This window comes from Mercurialis annua, linkage group LG6 (assembly GCF_937616625.2).
Source record: "Mercurialis annua linkage group LG6, ddMerAnnu1.2, whole genome shotgun sequence".
In the NCBI taxonomy this organism is placed as follows: domain Eukaryota; kingdom Viridiplantae; phylum Streptophyta; class Magnoliopsida; order Malpighiales; family Euphorbiaceae; genus Mercurialis; species Mercurialis annua.
The window spans coordinates 13,159,202-13,177,482 of record NC_065575.1 but is presented as its reverse complement, the minus strand read 5'-3'; the positions used below and the strand labels follow the sequence as shown (position 1 = coordinate 13,177,482).

Sequence of the window (18,281 nt, the reverse complement as noted above, 5' to 3'; positions counted from 1 at the left end):
AGAAGCACCAGTATCAATAATCTAGTTTTGTTCACATGGCAATTGAGAACAAGAACTGAAGGAATAAGAAATACATGAGACATTTGATTCTGGCTTGAAATTGCTTGACAATGTGTTGACATGAGTAACACTGTCATTATTCAAGGTATGCTGTTGTATAAGACTCAGTATCTTGGAATACTGTTCTGGAGTAAAGCTCATTGGCATAGGTGAAGTGTTAACAAAATTTGGTTGAAAGTTCTGGTAACTACTAGAGTCAATTATATTTGCCTGGTGAAAGTTTTGAGTGCCCTGCATATTCTGCATATTTTGTACATTTTCATTACTCATAGGATAATTTCCTCTGATTCTTGGTGTAGACCCTAGGGGATAGACATGCTTCTTGTAACATATATCAACAATGTGGTTATGAACACAAAAGGTACAAGTTTTCTTCACTCCTTGATTATTAAAATTTCCTGGAACAAATCTTCTCTGCATGTTTGGATGTGGGGTAAAAGGCCTTCTAGGCCCAGAATAGCCAACAACACTGGCATAAACTGAATGGTTTTGATTTTTAAAGAATTGAGTGTTATCATTCTGATCCTGCATTTCTTCAGCAGTGTTTACTGAATGACTATAAAACACAATGGATTCTCTAGGTTCTGCATTTTTCATTCCCAGTTGTCTTTCTTCTTGCATTATCATAACAAATACTCTATTAATCTCAGGCAAAGGCTGCATCAGCATTACCTGAGATCTAGCAACACCAAAGTTGTCATTCAAGCCTCTTAAGAATCTGATTACATAGTCATTGTTTTGAAAATTTCTACCAACATGAATCGCTTCACAATCATGTGGAGGATCACACAAACAAGTAGGTATGGTTCTGAGATTAGTCAACTCATCCCATAAGATTTTCATATTAGTGGAATAATCTGTTACAGAGGAATCACCTTGTTTAAGGGCAAACACCTCTTCCTGTAATTCAGCTACTCTGTGTGCATCGCCTTGAGAAAATCTTTCCTTAAGATCATTCCAAATGTCAATGGCTTTGTCGAGCCACATAACACTGCTTCTAATAGGAACTGAAAGTGTCTGAGATATCCAAGACTGCACCATCACGTTGCATCTATCCCAAACTGGATATAGTTCATCATCTTTGTGTGGAGCTTTAATAGTTCCATCAATAAATTTGTCTTTATTCTTAGATCTCAATGCCATTCTCATCGATCTTGCCCAAGTATGATAGTTCGAACCTTTCAATAAAGTAGTTACGAGTATTCGAGATGGATTCTCATTAGGATGTAGTTAATAGGGACTAGAAGGTAAATCTTCTGGTTTGTATGAATGCTTCATGATGTTAATGTGTTGTTTGGTTACTGAGAAAATTTTCAAGTGAAGAGAAAGAAAAGTTGATGATTAAAGCTGAAAAAGGAAACAAATGTGATATTCTTGATCGCAAGGAAGAGGAGAATCTGAATATGTAGTTTGTTTGTGTAAAGTATAATCGGAAATGTGAAAAATGATTTGTTTGGTTAGTGAGAAACTGCCAAGAAAGTGAAAAGAAAATTTGAGCTATGCTCTGATACCATGTTACAATTTGGGCAAAATGTTTCCTTAGCTTTATTAATGAATCAAGAAATGTTTATATACAGACTCAGAGCTGATAACCGCTCCATACAGCTGTCATACAGCTGGCACAACTAACACACTAGCTAACAGACTTTAACAGGAAGCTAAACATCCTAACTAACAATTAACAGAAAGTTAACTGTCAAACAATAAGAATAAATAGGACCTCTAATATAAACCACCGCCTAAATCCACCTAAGCCACAGCTTGTCGCCGCCGTAGATGAACAACCAAAGAGGAGGACCAACAACGGTAGATCCACCCGCAAGATGAACAAACCAAAGAAGAGAACCGGATCGTTGCACTTTAGCTCGAAGACGACGACGAGGAATGGTTATTGCTGACGAGCAACGATGGCGACAAGATGGTTGCTGCTCGACGATGGACGATGAGGATGAAGGTGAAGAATTACTGGTGGAGGCGTTGTGCTGCTGATGTAGGAGCTGCAGGTGGGGAGCTGTGCTGCTGGTGGAGGAGCTGTAGCATCAAGGATTTATTGCTCCACCTCAACTCAATCACACTCAGCTGTTACATTTCAAAATCAAGAACTGATCAACAAAGTCTTAAAACTAAGAGATTTCGTTTTTTACATTTTAAAATTTGCAAGATCTTTGCCCTGGAACTTTATTAATGGAATTTGTAGTTAAGGTTGAAGAATCAAGAATTGCTTGCAGCTTGTGATGGAAAAACCATTTGCTGGACTAGTTAATTGAAGCATTTATGCTAAAGATGATATGCTCATTGTCCTTAGCAATTCTTTAGATATAATTATTTTAATTTATTATATTTTTCTAGATTGGATGGTTCAAAAATGTTATGGGCATTTTAATTTTGGCTTAAAATAAAAAGAATTATGAATTTTTTTTTTAATTTTTAAAATTCTTAGGTAGCAATGTTGTTCTTGAGTGTGGAATACTGGTTTTGGAGTAAAGAGTGGAGAAGAAAAGGAAAAAAATCTACTTGAGGTCCTCTTATTTGATATGTATTTTGAAAGATTAACACATGTAGTTTAGAGTTTATTCTTCCCCTCAACTCTCACCATTTTTTTCAAAACTGTTCATTTTTTTTATTTTGAAAAATCATTTTCAAAATCCTAAAGAACTCTACTTTTTTATGGCTCGTGGCGATCGCTCAGCTTCTTCTTTAGCACCCAGGTTTAGATTTCACCCAACTGATAAAGAGTTTGTTCAGTATTATCTTAAGCAAAAAAATTACTAATAAACCCTTAAAATTCAATGCAATTGTTGTTGTTGATATCTATAAGAATAAGCTCATGGATCTTTCAATCCAGTTTTCTTTCTTTTTCATCAGTTTATTTTTGTTTTTATGTTGTTCTTATGCTATGTGTAATGTTTAGAAAATTGGGTTGTTGGAAATTTTGAGTTTTGTTGCTTAATTTTTGTTTTATTGGTATTTGTTTGCTTATTTTGATGTTTGTATTGTTGAAATTATTTTAATCAATTGTGAAAAGTAGTTAAATTTTGAAAGTTATGTTGTATCACAAGTTCGGTAGCACAGGCAGAGAATATGTTTTTATACGTAATATTGTAATTTGTTTTTATATGTAATACTTTTTTAGGAATTTAATGAGTGTTTTAATATTTTTTAATTCCTGTAAATATATTATGTTGATTTATATTTTTTATATACCATACAAGTTGTGTTTTATGTTGTAAATTTTTACTTTATTTTTTGTTTGTATTATATATTGATGGATGTCGAATCCTATCTTAAGTACTATGCAGCCGAGTTGCAGGAGATCCACTCTCAGACGATACCGGACTCCCGTCCAAAGGGATAATCCAGACGAAACTGGCGGCCGAATCCGTAGGATCCTCCTCAGCTGGAATATGATATCATCCACAATGATAAGACCGAATCCCTGAGGACTCAGACAAAGCGCGTAGACCCTGAGATTCGGACAGAACGCTAGATCTGCCTATATTCTCGAATATATTTTCTATTTGGATATAAACTCCAACTTAGAAAGATAACTTCTAACTTAGGAAGACGAGACTATTTAGGAAGACGTTCCTAAATAGGACTCATGTTTGAATAAGGAATAATACTCCTAATCAGGGTCAAACCCTACAAAATAAGATTCATCTTCCTATTCTAACTCTACAAGATATACAATCATCTACTATAAAAGGAGTTTGAGGTATGCCTAAACACACAACTACATTATATACTCAAAACGCTACTCAAAGCCTAAACTGACTTTAGCATGGGAGAGTTAATCGGACAACCACCGTCCGGTTAGCTTCTACCCTGTTTTGCAGGTTTCATCACCGGATTAGAAGGCATACTTCATCAATTGACGCCATATGCGGGAAAAGCTTAACAAACTTTGAACTTGAAGGAGTTTTTCTGAACTCAAACAAATTCTATTGAAAAAGATAGACTTCTGACGGAACAAATCTGAAAGACAAGCAACCGATGGATCCCAAGAACCATCAACATTATTTAAATTAAGAGTTTATGAGTTTCGGAAGTGTTTTTGAAAAATAAAATGAAACATGAAACATAGGACTTGGAAAGTTTCCGTGCAACATAGATGAGATTCATTAACCAACCATATATAAGAATTTACTTGTAAAAAAGTCTATATTTGTACAAAAAGAGGTGTTTATATTTTATTGTTTTTTTAATAGGAGGTTCGACTTGAAATTGAATATATTGTTATTCCCGGAGGAGAGCCCGTGCAACTTCTTCCGAGACGTTATGAAATAGTTGCTCGTCAACTTGAGCTTGTTTATGGCTATCAATTGACAACAGAAATTCAGGCACAGAGCGAAATTCGAGGCTGCAAATTCTTCCCTTAAGAACAAACAGGTTGACTGCTAAAACCCTAAGGTCTCATGCAAGCATACAAAAGGATTTGAGCTCAAAATCAGTGGCTGCCTATGGGGGAGGTAGCGGTGTTTCAAAGCTGCCATTTCTGCCCCATTAATCTCATAACATTCACATTTCAAGAGTTCAATCTCTGGATGATTCATATCATTTTCTGTACAGTCATTGTCAATAATTTAAGTAATTCCTTGTCTATGTAGTTGTGTTAACCTTGTGAATCATGTATGTAAGTTGATTTATTGTCATTGGTAATGAAGCCTGCATAATGTTCCAAGCAGGGGTGTAAATGAACCGAGCCGAGCCGAGCTTTGAAATGTTCATGTTCGGTTCTTTTAGCGAACAAAGTGTTCATGTCCAGTTCATGTTCAGTCGAGCTTTAAACGGAATGTTCATGTTCGGTTCGTTTATATTTTATAGTATTCATGTTCAGCTCGTGTTCAGCTCGTGTTCCTTCGTTTAGCCGCTAAACAAACAAGCTCGTGAACAAGCTCATGAGCAAGCTCACGAACGAGCTCGATAAGCACTAAACGAGCCTATTCACGAACAAGCTCGATAAATACTAAACGAGTTCAAAACTACGTAGTTTTCTTTGATTAAATTATGCGTTTTCTTATATGAAAACTACATAGTTTTAATAGAGTATATCAAAACTACGTAGTTTTGTTTACTCTATAAGTTAGTTCGTGAATACCTAATCGAGTATCTAAACGAGCTTATTCTCAAACTATAGACGAGCTCGTTCACGAACTTGTTCACGAACTCTTATTCAAGCTCGTTTACGAGCTACTAATCGAGCTGTTCGTGAATGTAAACGAGCCAAAAACCACTATGTTCATGTTCGGCTCATTTATACTAACGAACATAAAATCAAGCTTGAGCTCGATTTGTTTGGAATATGAACAAACACGAACCGAGCTCTTATCGAGCCGAACACCGATCTGCTCGCGAGCAGCTCTTTCGTTTACAGCCAAGTCATGCTTACGACTTGAAATTAAACTCATGTATTTTCCTATGGTTTGGTAAAATACTTTTGGAAAGAAATGATTTTTTATATGATGAATCACAAAATGATCCGAGATTTGGACTGCTAGGAAGCCCACCTAAACAATAAAAACCAAAAATCATTATTTGTATTTTAAATATATAATATTGAATAATAAGATCTTAAAATAAAAAAAGATTAGTACATTTTATTTATGTCATTAATTTATTGTCTGTATACTTTTGATTATGGATAGACCAAAAATCAATCAAACCGGTTAATATAATTTGGATCAAAAAATTTAACCACTAGATACGATTATCCGGTTCAAGAGTTTAGATTTAGATTTTAATTTTTGATTAATGGTTCAAATTTAGGATTTGAATTTTTAAAAAATCTCGACAATGAATTTCGGTTTGTAAGTGATGTATAATTGTTTTATAAAAATATACATGTGATATTTTATAAATATTTATAGATACTAAATATAAAACCTGTTCGTGTACTCTCATGTCCATTCAGTGAAGTCCTTTTTCACATCGACAAAAAATAACATAAAAATCTGACGTTTAGATACTAGCAACTATAGATAAAATGAGTTTATTAATGGACCTAAAAAGAGATAACAAGAACAAAGTAATTTTTGTTTTTTGCCAGAAGATAGGTAGATTAGATGAAAAACAAGAATTACAAAATGTTGGACTAAATAGAAAACGAATTAACAGTAGCTCTCTTAACAGTTTGAGCCAAATCATGTGCTTATCTATTGTGTAATCAAGAATATAATAGAAGTTACAACTCTGAAAACTGCTCCGGAGATGCCAGATATCTATACAAATTCCCCAAGCTGTTGCAAGATATGAGTCATTAGAGTTAACAGATCGAATCACTTGCAGTGCATCACCTTCAAATATCAACTTCCGCCAATGTCAAGATTTAGCCCAGTTCATTGCCTCCCGTAAAGCAAGAAATTCTAATATACCCGAGTCCCATATGGATCTATATACAGCTGAAAATTTTGCCACCACAGAACCCAGGTGATTTCTTGCTATGGCAGCAATGGTTCCAAATTTAAAATGTTTATCAGTCGCTGCATCAACATTGATTTTCAAGAACTCAGCTGAAGGAAGACTGGAAGAAGTGATATTGCTACTTGAAAAGTTACCTGAATGTGGCAATTGCAAATTGTCTTGAATTGAAGAAATTCAGAACAGGCCTGAGTAGCTAATGTAATAATTTGAGATTCAGAGATAATCTCAACTTTAAATATAGCTGCATTACGGGCCTTCCAAATTTGCCATAAAAGAAAACAAAACAAAATTAAAGCCTCCTCTGAAGGATCCATTTGTCGAAGTTCAGAACATATATGTAACCAAATAGTAGAGAATGAATGGGAGTGCATCCAGTCTGATATGAACGAGAGAGTAGACAGAAACCAAGTATGTACAGAAAAAGGGCATAGAAACAGTAGATGACATAAGGTTTCAGTTTGATGACAATGAGGACAAGAAGAGAACTGTTGGAATCGTTGCAATAACAAATCCCTCGTAGGTAAAGCATTGTGAATACATCGCATAGAAACAAACGAATCTTCGAAGGTATATTAACATGCCAAAATAATTTCCAGTCTTGTGTTGAAAATCCAGGAGCCATGACATAGTCAGAATTGTGAATGGTCTTATAAAGAAAATGATAACCAGATTTAACCGTATATATGCCTTTATTATGATGATGCCATACCAATCTATCTTCACCTGAAAATAAAGATAAAGGAATAGATAAAATGGCTTCCACATCCTCAGCTACAAATAATTCCTTTATCAATGGAATATTCCAATCACGTCCATTGGAAATAAGTAAACCCGATACTAGTGCTGGAACGGAATTAGGATTAATATCTGGATTTAAATGAGGAAGATAGGGATAAGTAGTAGGGATCCATGGATCAAATAAACTGTGAATAGAATGTCCATTATTACATTGCCAACGAATACCCTGTTCCAACAATGTAGCTCCAAATTTAAGGCTACACCATCCCCAAGAAGGTGGAGAGCCTAATGATGTTGAAAACAGATCAGTAGATGGGAAGTAGTTAGCCTTATATACTTGATAGAGTAATGAATTTGGGTCTTGAATGATACGCCACACCTGTTTTGCTAACAAAGCCTGATTAAATGACTGTAAATCCTTAAAGCCTAGCCCTCCTATAGACTAGCTGAAACACATTTTCTTCCAAGATACCCAATGATACCTGTGTTCTTAATTTCTCTGTCCTCACCAGAATTGGGATATAAGGATGTTAACACGAATACAAAGAGACACATGTAGCTTGAAGCACATCATTGTGTATACCGGTATTGCTTCGATAATTGCTTTAATTAAAACTTCCTTAGCCCCTAAAGATAAAAACTGCTCTTTCCAGTTAAGTAAGTGTCACGACCCGATTTCCGCTTAGAAACTCGTGTCGAGACCGACGCTAGGGAATGGGAATGGTTGTTCCGAAACCCGTAGCAAGCCTAGGAAAAACAGTAAAAACTTTTCGCGTTTTGAAAACATAAAAGGTCTCAATTTCTTTTCGCAAGTATTTGAAACCTTCAAATAAACGTGTAATCAAAACCATGCAATCGCATTTCTGGACTCAGGGTGATACATGTATACTGCACACACCTTGACACAACCCTGTCCAAAAACAATGCCAGCGGTGCAAACCAGTTATCACGTCAAGTAACTGGTTTAAGCATGCCACTTAATTAATCACGAAGCTTTTATCAAAACCAGGTTTCTTATAAACAACTGGCAAAAGCCCTTTTTATAAAAACATGCTTTTGTCCCAAAATGATACTGACAGTAGTTTCATATCAGAGTTTAAGTATTTACAATTGAACTACTGTTCGGAGTTAGAACTACTCTGCAGCTCTAGAGTGACCTTTATTTGGTTACAACTTCCAGAGAAAGAATTGGAAGTCTTGTCACGTCAAAATATCATTTACCTGTGAAAAGGGAAATCAACGGGGGTCAAATATGAGTGAATTCACATAGTTACTCAAGCATATTAATAAAAGCAGAAATCGCATGTAAACGCACTTTGTGCAGCCAAATAACCGATCCAAATGAAACCCTAAAAGAAACCCCATTTGGTTAACTGTGATTAATGTCACAGTTCGTGCTCTCTTGTTTAACAGAGGATGAAATGTGAACTCACGTTATCACAATCATCTTATCTCTGTGTAAGGTTTGCTGGGCCGTAAATCAAATTACTGGCTCCCCAGGATAACCTGTTAGGTCTTAGCCGCTTTGCAAGCATCTGGCCAAAGAACCCAACTAGTATGCAATGCAATGTTTTATTAATACCGGTGATCACACAGTTCTATTGTTGCCAAATAGATAGCACGTTCCAGTGGATCTATATATTGGTTTCAAATCGACTCTATGCAATGCAATTTCAAACATATTTTTAGTTATAAATGTTTTGGCATCAATATTCAAAAGTAAATATGCGAACTCACAAAACCGTTATCCACAAAACAGTTCTCGTTCACCCTCTACTCTCCTGGTCCGGTAGTTTGCTTGCTCGTCGGATCTAGCTAGAAAACAATTATTAAACACAATTGAAACAAGAATTCTAACTCTAAAGAGTAGACTCTCTATTGACATTACTAAACATATAGCATATCTAGTCTATACTCATTTTTAATCTCAACTCATAGTCCTCTAGCTATTAATCACATTGATTAATAGAGAATCTAATTAAAACGTCTCTAAGTTTTAATTAATCGAACTTCCTTAAACGTCCAAGTTCTTTTTAGTCCTTATTGAACGTACCGTTCAAAATTGTTCAAAATTCGTTGGTTCGGAACCCGACGTGCGAAAGCACGTCGGAAACACGCGCTGGCGCGAGGCCCTGTGCGCCCGCACAGGACACTGTGCGCCCGCACAGGACACTGTGCGCCCGCACAGGACACTGTGCGCCCGCACAGGACACTGTGCGCCCGCACAGGACACTGTGCGCCCGCACAGGACACTGTGCGCCCGCACAGGACACTGTGCGCCCGCACAGGACACTGTGCGCCCGCACAGGACACTGTGCGCCCGCACAGTGTCCCTGTGCGTCCGCACTGGTGACTGTGCGGTCGCACAGTCTCAAAGAGACTGTGCGCTCGCACAGTCGGGCTGTGCGTCCGCACAGTCACTGTGCGACGCACAGTAGCTGTGCCGCACAGCCACGGGAACTCCGTTCCCGGGCCGATTTCTGTCGAGCTAAACCCATTTTTCCGATCCTAAACGCATATACAAATGCCAATCTATCCATTTTCACTATCGGAACGTAAAATCATTACGTATACATTCGATTCGATACGGTAACCGTTATATATTCGAATATAATCCATTTTCTATATATCCAAATTCAAAATAACGGTTATAACTTCGATTATTAATGGATTACCGAAGAAATTTGAGTTAGAAACGAGAAATTGGATCGAAACCGTCGAACCTACCGTCGCGTGCCGTCGTCGCCGTTCTCTCTGCACCTAAACCTAATGTTTTAGGTTCTGCAACTAATAAACATTTCATTTGAAATGTTTATAATATATAGTTTGGTTAAATTCCAAACTAGCCCCTAGGTATTCACGCGTTACTTTAACCCAAATTCTTAAATACTCGTCCGTAACTAAAACGGACAACGAACTCCAGATTTTATGAAATTTTAACCACGAATTCCATAATTCGTAATTAGAATAAAAACATAATTTTTATTCTCACGGGACTTATATTTTATCTTTAATAAATCATTAAAGATTTATTAGGGCTAAATTAGACCCACTTAATAAAATTTCTATCTCCAAATTCTATAAAATTTTAGGGGTAACTTTCTAATAATATTTCGTGAATATTGACTCCAAAAATATTCACATGGGACTTATAAATTATCCTATTTTAATTTGTAAGCATTTCTTAATTCCCGTTAGTTAAAATATAAATATCCAATTTTTATATTTTAACTTCTATAACTATTTTATATTTCCGGAGATACTATAAATTAAATTTATTCTTAAATTTAATTTACGTTCTCCCGGTCCTATAAATTATTCCTTACGTGGAATAATTTAATCCTTTAATTTTACGGGGTATTACATTCTCCCCACCTTATTAAAATTCGTCCTCGAATTTCAATAAGAACTACGTACCTTGTAAAAACAGGTAAGGATATCGCTGACGCATATCCGCCTCCGTCTCCCACGTACACTCCTCTACAGAACGATTCCTCCACAACACTTTCACCATAGGAATCTCCTTAGTACGAAGTTTCCGTAGTTGAGTATCTACTATCTCAACAGGCTGCTCTTCATAAGAAAGTTCCTCATTAACCTCTACAGTTTGTGGTTGAATCACATGAGAAGGATCTGCGATATATTTTCGCAGCATCGATATGTGAAACACCGGATGAACTTGTGACATATCTGGCGGTAGATCTAATTTATATGCTACCGCTCCGATGCGCTCTATAATCTCGTAAGGTCCCTCATACCTTGGAGATAACTTGCCTCTCTTTCCAAAACGAATAACACCCTTCATTGGTGATACTTTCAGAAAGACATAGTCACCAACTTGAAATTCTATCTCTTTTCTCTTTGAATCTGCATAACTTTTCTGGCGACTGAAAGCAGTTTCCAATCGCTGCTTAATTAATGGTACCTTCTCTGAGGTAATTTGGATAATCTCTGCTCCTGTCAATTTTCTTTCTCCAACTTCCTCCCAACAGATAGGGTGTCGACACTTACGACCGTATAATGCCTCATATGGAGCCATATCGATACTGGAATGATAGCTGTTGTTGTATGAGAACTCAACTAATGGCAAATACACATCCCAGCTACCTCCAAAATCCAGTACACACAGTCGAAGCATATCTTCCAAAGTCTGAATAGTCCTTTCAGACTGTCCATCAGTTTGCGGATGAAATGCGGTACTAAAATCTAACCGCGTTCCCATCGCTTCTTGCAAACTTCCCCAAAATCTAGAGGTAAATACTGAACCTCTATTTGAAACTATTGACACGGGAATTCCATGTAAACTGACTATCTTGTCAATATATACTTGTGCCAATTTCGCCGCAGTATATGATATCTTAATAGGTATAAAGTGGGCCGACTTCGTCAGACGATCCACTATAACCCATATAGAATCAAAACCTTTCTGCATCTTAGGCAATCCAACCACAAAGTCCATTGTAATCCTCTCCCACTTCCACTCTGGTATGGGTAGGGGTTGTAAAAATCCATATGGCCTTTGGTGTTCAAGCTTAACTTGCTGACACACTGGACACCTTGCTACAAACTCTGCAATATCTCGCTTCATTCCGTTCCACCAGTACATCTCCTTAATATCTCTATACATCTTGGTAGAACTTGGATGAATACTATAAGTTGATCCATGGGTTTCCTCCATGATCTTCTGCCTTAAATTTTCAATATCTGGTACACATAATCTGGTACCATACTTCAGTGTTCCGTTAACAATACTGAAGTCTTGACACTTTCCTTTCTCTACCTCCTCCATGACACGCTTTAGTTGAGGATCTTCACCTTGTAGTTCCCTAATCCTGTCGATTAGAGTTGGTCGCACACTTAATTGGGCTATCAAGCTTCCAAGATAAGAAACTTCAAACCTAATGTTCTGACTGAACATCGTATAGATCTCTTTGATCAATGGCCTTCGCCACTCTGTTGTAACATGTGCTAAACTTCCTGCAGACTTTCTGCTTAGCGCATCAGCTACCACATTAGCTTTACCCGGATGATACTGTATAGTGCAATCATAATCTTTAAGCAACTCTAGCCACCTTCTCTGTCTGAGATTCAATTCACGTTGATCAAAGATATACCTCAAACTTTTATGATCTGTGAATATCTCGCACGTTGCACCGTACAAGTAATGTCTCCAGATTTTCAATGCAAAAATTACTGCTGCTAATTCCAGGTCATGAGTAGGATAGTTCACTTCATGCTTTTTCAATTGGCGAGAAGCGTAAGCTATTACTCGTCCATGTTGCATTAAAACACATCCTAAACCAACCCTTGAAGCATCACAGTAAACAGTGAATCCTTCAATACCTTCAGGTAATGCTAACACTGGAGCTGTCGTTAGACACTCCTTCAGTTTCTGAAAACTGTTATCGCATTTCTCTGTCCATTCGTACTTTGCATTCTTCTGAGTTAACTTCGTCAATGGTGCAGAGATTTTTGAGAAATCTTGCACAAATCTTCTGTAGTATCCTGCTAAACCAAGGAAACCACGAATTTCAGTCAGCGAAGTTGGTCGTTTCCATTCCACAACTGCTTCAATCTTCTTTGGATCTACTTTGATTCCATTTTGAGACACAACATGTCCCAAAAATGCCACTTCTTCTAACCAAAATTCACACTTTGAAAACTTGGCGTATAATTGATGCTCCCTCAATGTCTGAAGAACTATGCGCAAATGATGTGCATGCTCCTCCTCCGTACGCGAGTAGATCAAAATATCATCAATGAAAACAATTACAAACTGATCCAAGAAGGGTTTGAATATCCTATTCATCAAATCCATGAAAGCCGCTGGTGCGTTATTCAATCCAAATGACATAACTAGGAACTCGTAGTGACCATACCGAGTCCTAAAAGCAGTTTTCGAAACATCATCCTCTCGGATCTTTAACTGATGATATCCTGATCGCAAGTCAATCTTAGAAAAATACCTTGCTCCTTGCAGTTGATCGAACAAATCATCAATCCTTGGCAATGGGTACTTGTTCTTGATTGTAACTTTGTTCAGCTGTCTGTAATCTATACAGAGCCGAAATGATCCGTCCTTCTTTTTAACAAATAAAACAGGTGCTCCCCATGGGGAAACACTTGGTCTGATAAAACCACAACTAAGTAGTTCCTCTAGTTGATCTTTCAATTCCTTTAACTCTGCTGGCGCCATTCGATAAGGAGGTATTGATATCGGTTTGGTACCAGGAGCTAACTCAATACAAAACTCTATCTCCCTATCTGGTGGTAATCCCGGTAATTCGTCTGGAAAAACATCTGGATACTCCATTACCACCGGTACATTCTGTACAGTTCTTTGAGCTTTCTCTGTATCCAACACAATATCCAAGAATGCTTGACATCCTTTTCTCATCATTCGTTGAGCTTTCATAGCTGAGATTATGCTAGCAGTGGATTTTAATTTTTCACTTTGAAGTGAAACCACCTCAATTCCAGGGGTATTGAATGTCACTAACTTCTCGCGACAATCCACACTCGCATAATGTCGAGCTAACCAATCCATACCTAATATAACATCAAATGCTAGTACTTCTAGCAAAATTAGATCGGCAAGCAACTCTCGTCCTTGAACATTCACAGGACAAGACGAATAAACTATGTCCGCATCCATACTTTCACCCATTGGCGTGGCTACTGATAATGGATTTTGCAAGTAAGCGGGTTGCTTTCCCATCTTAATCGCAAAACTCGGTGAAACAAATGAATGTGTTGCACCCGGATCAAATAATACTAAAGCATCCATTGAAGCTATAGTAAAAATACCTTGCACAACTGCATTAGAGGCTTGAGCCTCTTGTGGATTTAGTGCAAACACCCTGGCTTGACTCCCCTCCGCTTGAGAGTTCTGACCAGTACCTCTTCCTCCACCATTTCTTCCTCCACCTCGATTATTACCAAAACCTCTTCCTCTCTGGCTAGTAAATGTACTACCAGTTTGACCTTGCCCAGATGCCGCCGGAAACATAGGTCTCCGCTGCTGCTGAAAAGGTTGAGCAACACTGGCAGCAGACCCTTGTGCTCCTGACATCGGACATTGTCTTGCATAATGGCCTGGTTGGCCACAAACAAAACACGCTCCTGGAGCAAGGTGACACACTCCATAGTGTCTCCTCCGACAATTCTGGCAATATGGAGTTAAAACTCCAGAACTTCCTGAGCTACGTCCACTTGAACTAGCTCCAGGGGTATTGAAACGCTTATTACTCTTCCCTTTAAAATTTTTACGTCGCGGTCCAGTAAAACCACTTGGATTAAACCACATTTGTGTATTGGCTGTCGCACCAACTTGATCACTCCTTGTCGACACTGGTGCAGTAGAATTTACAATTCTGCCAAACTGTACCAACGAAGTCTCCATTTGACGTGCACTGTCTATCAACTGGATCAAATCTCGGTTCACATCAGAAACAAGGCTAATAAACTCGGGTCCTAAACCCTTGATAAAACTCGCATTCGCCCTTGCTGGATCATCCATCAAATCAGGTGCAAATCTTCCCAACCTAGTGAACTCTGTCACATATTCTTGCACTGACCTATTTCCTCTTCTCAAATTCAGCAATTGATCACGATAACTCTCGGTCACAGAAAATGGCAGATAAAATTCTCTGTACCGATTAACAAACTCTGCCCAGGTCATTTGATTCATCGTAGGTTGAATTATACGTCGAAACCAATCTTTTGCTGGTCCTTTCATTGACATTTCAACTAACAAGATTGACTGTCTCTCGTCAGCCTGCAAACGTCTAGCATTACGCTCAACTTCCTCAAGAAAATCCAATGCATCGCCTGAACCATCAAATTCTGTTGGTTTGAGCCGCATATAAGCCAAAACACTGTCTCTATCAACATTTGCACCAACACGCTGTTGTTGTTGCAATAGTTGCTCCCTATGCATAGCCTGATTCTCCACTTGGTTAGCCTGCATAGCTGCAACTCCAGCTAAGAACTGATTAAAGTCGAAGCCTGGCGCGTTAGGTTGTTGTGGTATCCCAGGAGCCTGAACTGGTTCCTGTTCCTCCACAGCGTGACCTCTAGCTCTACCTCTAGGTCTACCACGCCCACGGCCTCTACCTGCTACGTTGGCCGGTTCATGTTGCCCTATATGCACAGACGACTCATCATGAGCCTCTTCGGGTGCATCTCGTATCATCGCAGCTCGACCACGAGTTTGCCTTTGGTCAGCCATCCTAACCAAATCAAACCACACTGCAATCAAATGAGAACAACAAATACAAATCCAACATGAACGCATATAACCATCTCCATGGTCACACTCCATGTGCTCATGCGTATCACAATATATAACTCATATCAGACACATTCTAAATTCACAACCTAAGGAAAAGCTGAATATTTCACCATTAAATGATGACATATCAAAGACATGACTCAAATCCTATTGCTGCAGTAGTTCCTTAGACCCTATTACTCGAGTATTGGCAATGTTACTGTAGACATTCCAGTTCTACAACATTGCTCTGATACCAACTTTGTCACGACCCGATTTCCGCTTAGAAACTCGTGTCGAGACCGGCGCTAGGGAATGGGAATGGTTGTTCCGAAACCCGTAGCAAGCCTAGGAAAAACAGTAAAAACTTTTCGCGTTTTGAAAAAATAAAAGGTCTCAATTTCTTTTCGCAGGTATTTGAAACCTTCAAATAAACGTGTAATCAAAACCATGCAATCGCATTTCTGGACTCAGGGTGATACATGTATACTGCACACACCTTGACACAATCCTGTCCAAAAACAATGCCAGCGGTGCAAACCAGTTATCACGTCAAGTAACTGGTTTAAGCATGCCACTTAATTAATCACAAAGCTTTTATCAAAACCAGGTTTCTTATAAACAACTGGCAAAAGCCCTTTTTATAAAAACATGCTTTTGTCCCAAAATGATACTGACAGTAGTTTCATATCAGAGTTTAAGTATTTACAATTGAACTACTGTTCGGAGCTAGAACTACTCTGCAGCTCTAGAGTGACCTTTATTTGGTTACAACTTCCAGAGAAAGAATTGGAAGTCTTGTCACGTCAAAATATCATTTACCTGTGAAAAGGGAAATCAACGGGGGTCAAATATGAGTGAATTCACATAGTTACTCAAGCATATTAATAAAAGCAGAAATCGCATGTAAACGCACTTTGTGCAGCCAAATAACTAATCCAAATGAAACCCTAAAAGAAACCCCACTTGGTTAACTGTGATTAATGTCACAGTTCGTGCTCTCTTGTTTAACACAGGATGAAATGTGAACTCACGTTATCACAATCATCTTATCTCTGTGTAAGGTTTGCTGGGCCGTAAATCAAATTACTGGCTCCCCAGGATAACCTGTTAGGTCTTAGCCGCTTTGCAAGCATCTGGCCAAAGAACCCAACTAGTATGCAATGCAATGTTTTATTAATACCGGTGATCACACAGTTCTATTGTTGCCAAATAGATAGCACGTTCCAGTGGATCTATATATTGGTTTCAAATCGACTCTATGCAATGCAATTTCAAACATATTTTTAGTTATAAATGTTTTGGCATCAATATTCAAAAGTAAATATGCGAACTTACAAAACCGTTATCCACAAAACAGTTCTCGTTCACCCTCTACTCTCCTGGTCCGGTAGTTTGCTTGCTCGTCGGATCTAGTTAGAAAACAATTATTAAACACAATTGAAACAAGAATTCTAACTCTAAAGAGTAGACTCTCTATTGACATTACTAAACATATAGCATATCTAGTCTATACTCATTTTTAATCTCAACTCATAGTCCTCTAGCTATTAATCACTTTGATTAATAGAGAATCTAATTAAAACGTCTCTAAGTTTTAATTAATCGAACTTCCTTAAACGTCCAAGTTCTTTTTAGTCCTTATTGAACGTACCGTTCAAAATTGTTCAAAATTCGTTGGTTCGGAACCCGACGTGCGAAAGCACGTTGGAAACACGCGCTGGCGCGAGGCCCTGTGCGCCCGCACAGTACACTGTGCGCCCGCACAGTGTCCCTGTGCGTCCGCACAGGTGACTGTGCGGTCGCACAGTCTCAAAGAGACTGTGCGCTCGCACAGTCGGGCTGTGCGTGCGCACAGTCACTGTGCGACGCACAGTGGCTGTGCCGCACAGCCACGGGAACTCCGTTCCCGGGCCGATTTCCGTCGAGCTAAACCCATTTTTCCGATCCTAAACGCATATACAAATGCCAATCTATCCATTTTCACTATCGGAACGTAAAATCATTACGTATACATTCGATTCGATACGGTAACCGTTATATATTCGAATATAATCCATTTTCTATATATCCAAATTCAAAATAACGGTTATAACTTCGATTATTAATGGATTACCGAAGAAATTTGAGTTAGAAACGAGAAATTGGATCGAAACCGTCGAACCTACCGTCGTCGCCGTTCTCTCTGCACCTAAACCTAATGTTTTAGGTTCTGCAACTAATAAACATTTCATTTGAAATGTTTATAATATATAGTTTGGTTAAATTCCAAACTAGCCCCTAGGTATTCACGCGTTACTTTAACCCAAATTCTTAAATACTCGTCCGTAACTAAAACGGACAACGAACTCCAAATTTTATGAAATTTTAACCACGAATTCCATAATTCGTAATTAGAATAAAAACATAATTTTTATTCTCACGGGACTTATATTTTATCTTTAATAAATCATTAAAGATTTATTAGGGCTAAATTAGACCCACTTAATAAAATTTCTATCTCCAAATTCTATAAAATTTTAGGGGTAACTTTCTAAAAATATTTCGTGAATATTGACTCCAAAAATATTCACACGGGACTTATAAACTATCCTATTTTAATTTGTAAGCATTTCTTAATTCCCGTTAGTTAAAATATAAATATCCAATTTTTATATTTTAACTTCTATAACTATTTTATATTTTCAGAGATACTATAAATTAAATTTATTCTTAAATTTAATTTATGTTCTCCCGGTCCTATAAATTATTCCTTACGTGGAATAATTTAATCCTTTAATTTTACGGGGTA

General features: G+C 37.8%; 1 protein-coding gene across 1 annotated transcript; it reads right to left on the bottom strand.

The window, feature by feature from the left end:
* Positions 1-6,378: 6,378 nt before the first annotated feature.
* Positions 6,379-15,541, bottom strand: LOC126687612 (uncharacterized). Its single transcript, XM_050382168.1, has 11 exons — positions 12,742-15,541; positions 12,449-12,699; positions 11,768-12,295; positions 11,430-11,650; positions 11,230-11,321; positions 10,636-11,148; positions 8,117-8,128; positions 7,701-7,717; positions 6,916-7,597; positions 6,662-6,856; positions 6,379-6,614 (listed from the first exon to the last, which is right to left on the bottom strand). Exons 1-11 carry the CDS (start codon positions 15,539-15,541, stop codon positions 6,379-6,381), a joined length of 5,547 nt encoding a protein of 1,848 aa, XP_050238125.1.
* Positions 15,542-18,281: the final 2,740 nt, after the last annotated feature.

Coding starts and splice junctions, on each gene's coding strand:
- LOC126687612 (XM_050382168.1), bottom strand. CDS start 15,541: ATGGAGTGTGACCATGGAGATGGTTATATGCGTTCATGTTGGATTTGT. Junction 6,857..6,915: donor GAAACCTTATGTCATCTACT/GTTTCTATGCCC, acceptor CGTTCATATCAG/ACTGGATGCACTCCCATTCA. Junction 6,615..6,661: donor TACATTAGCTACTCAGGCCT/GTTCTGAATTTC, acceptor TGCCACATTCAG/GTAACTTTTCAAGTAGCAAT.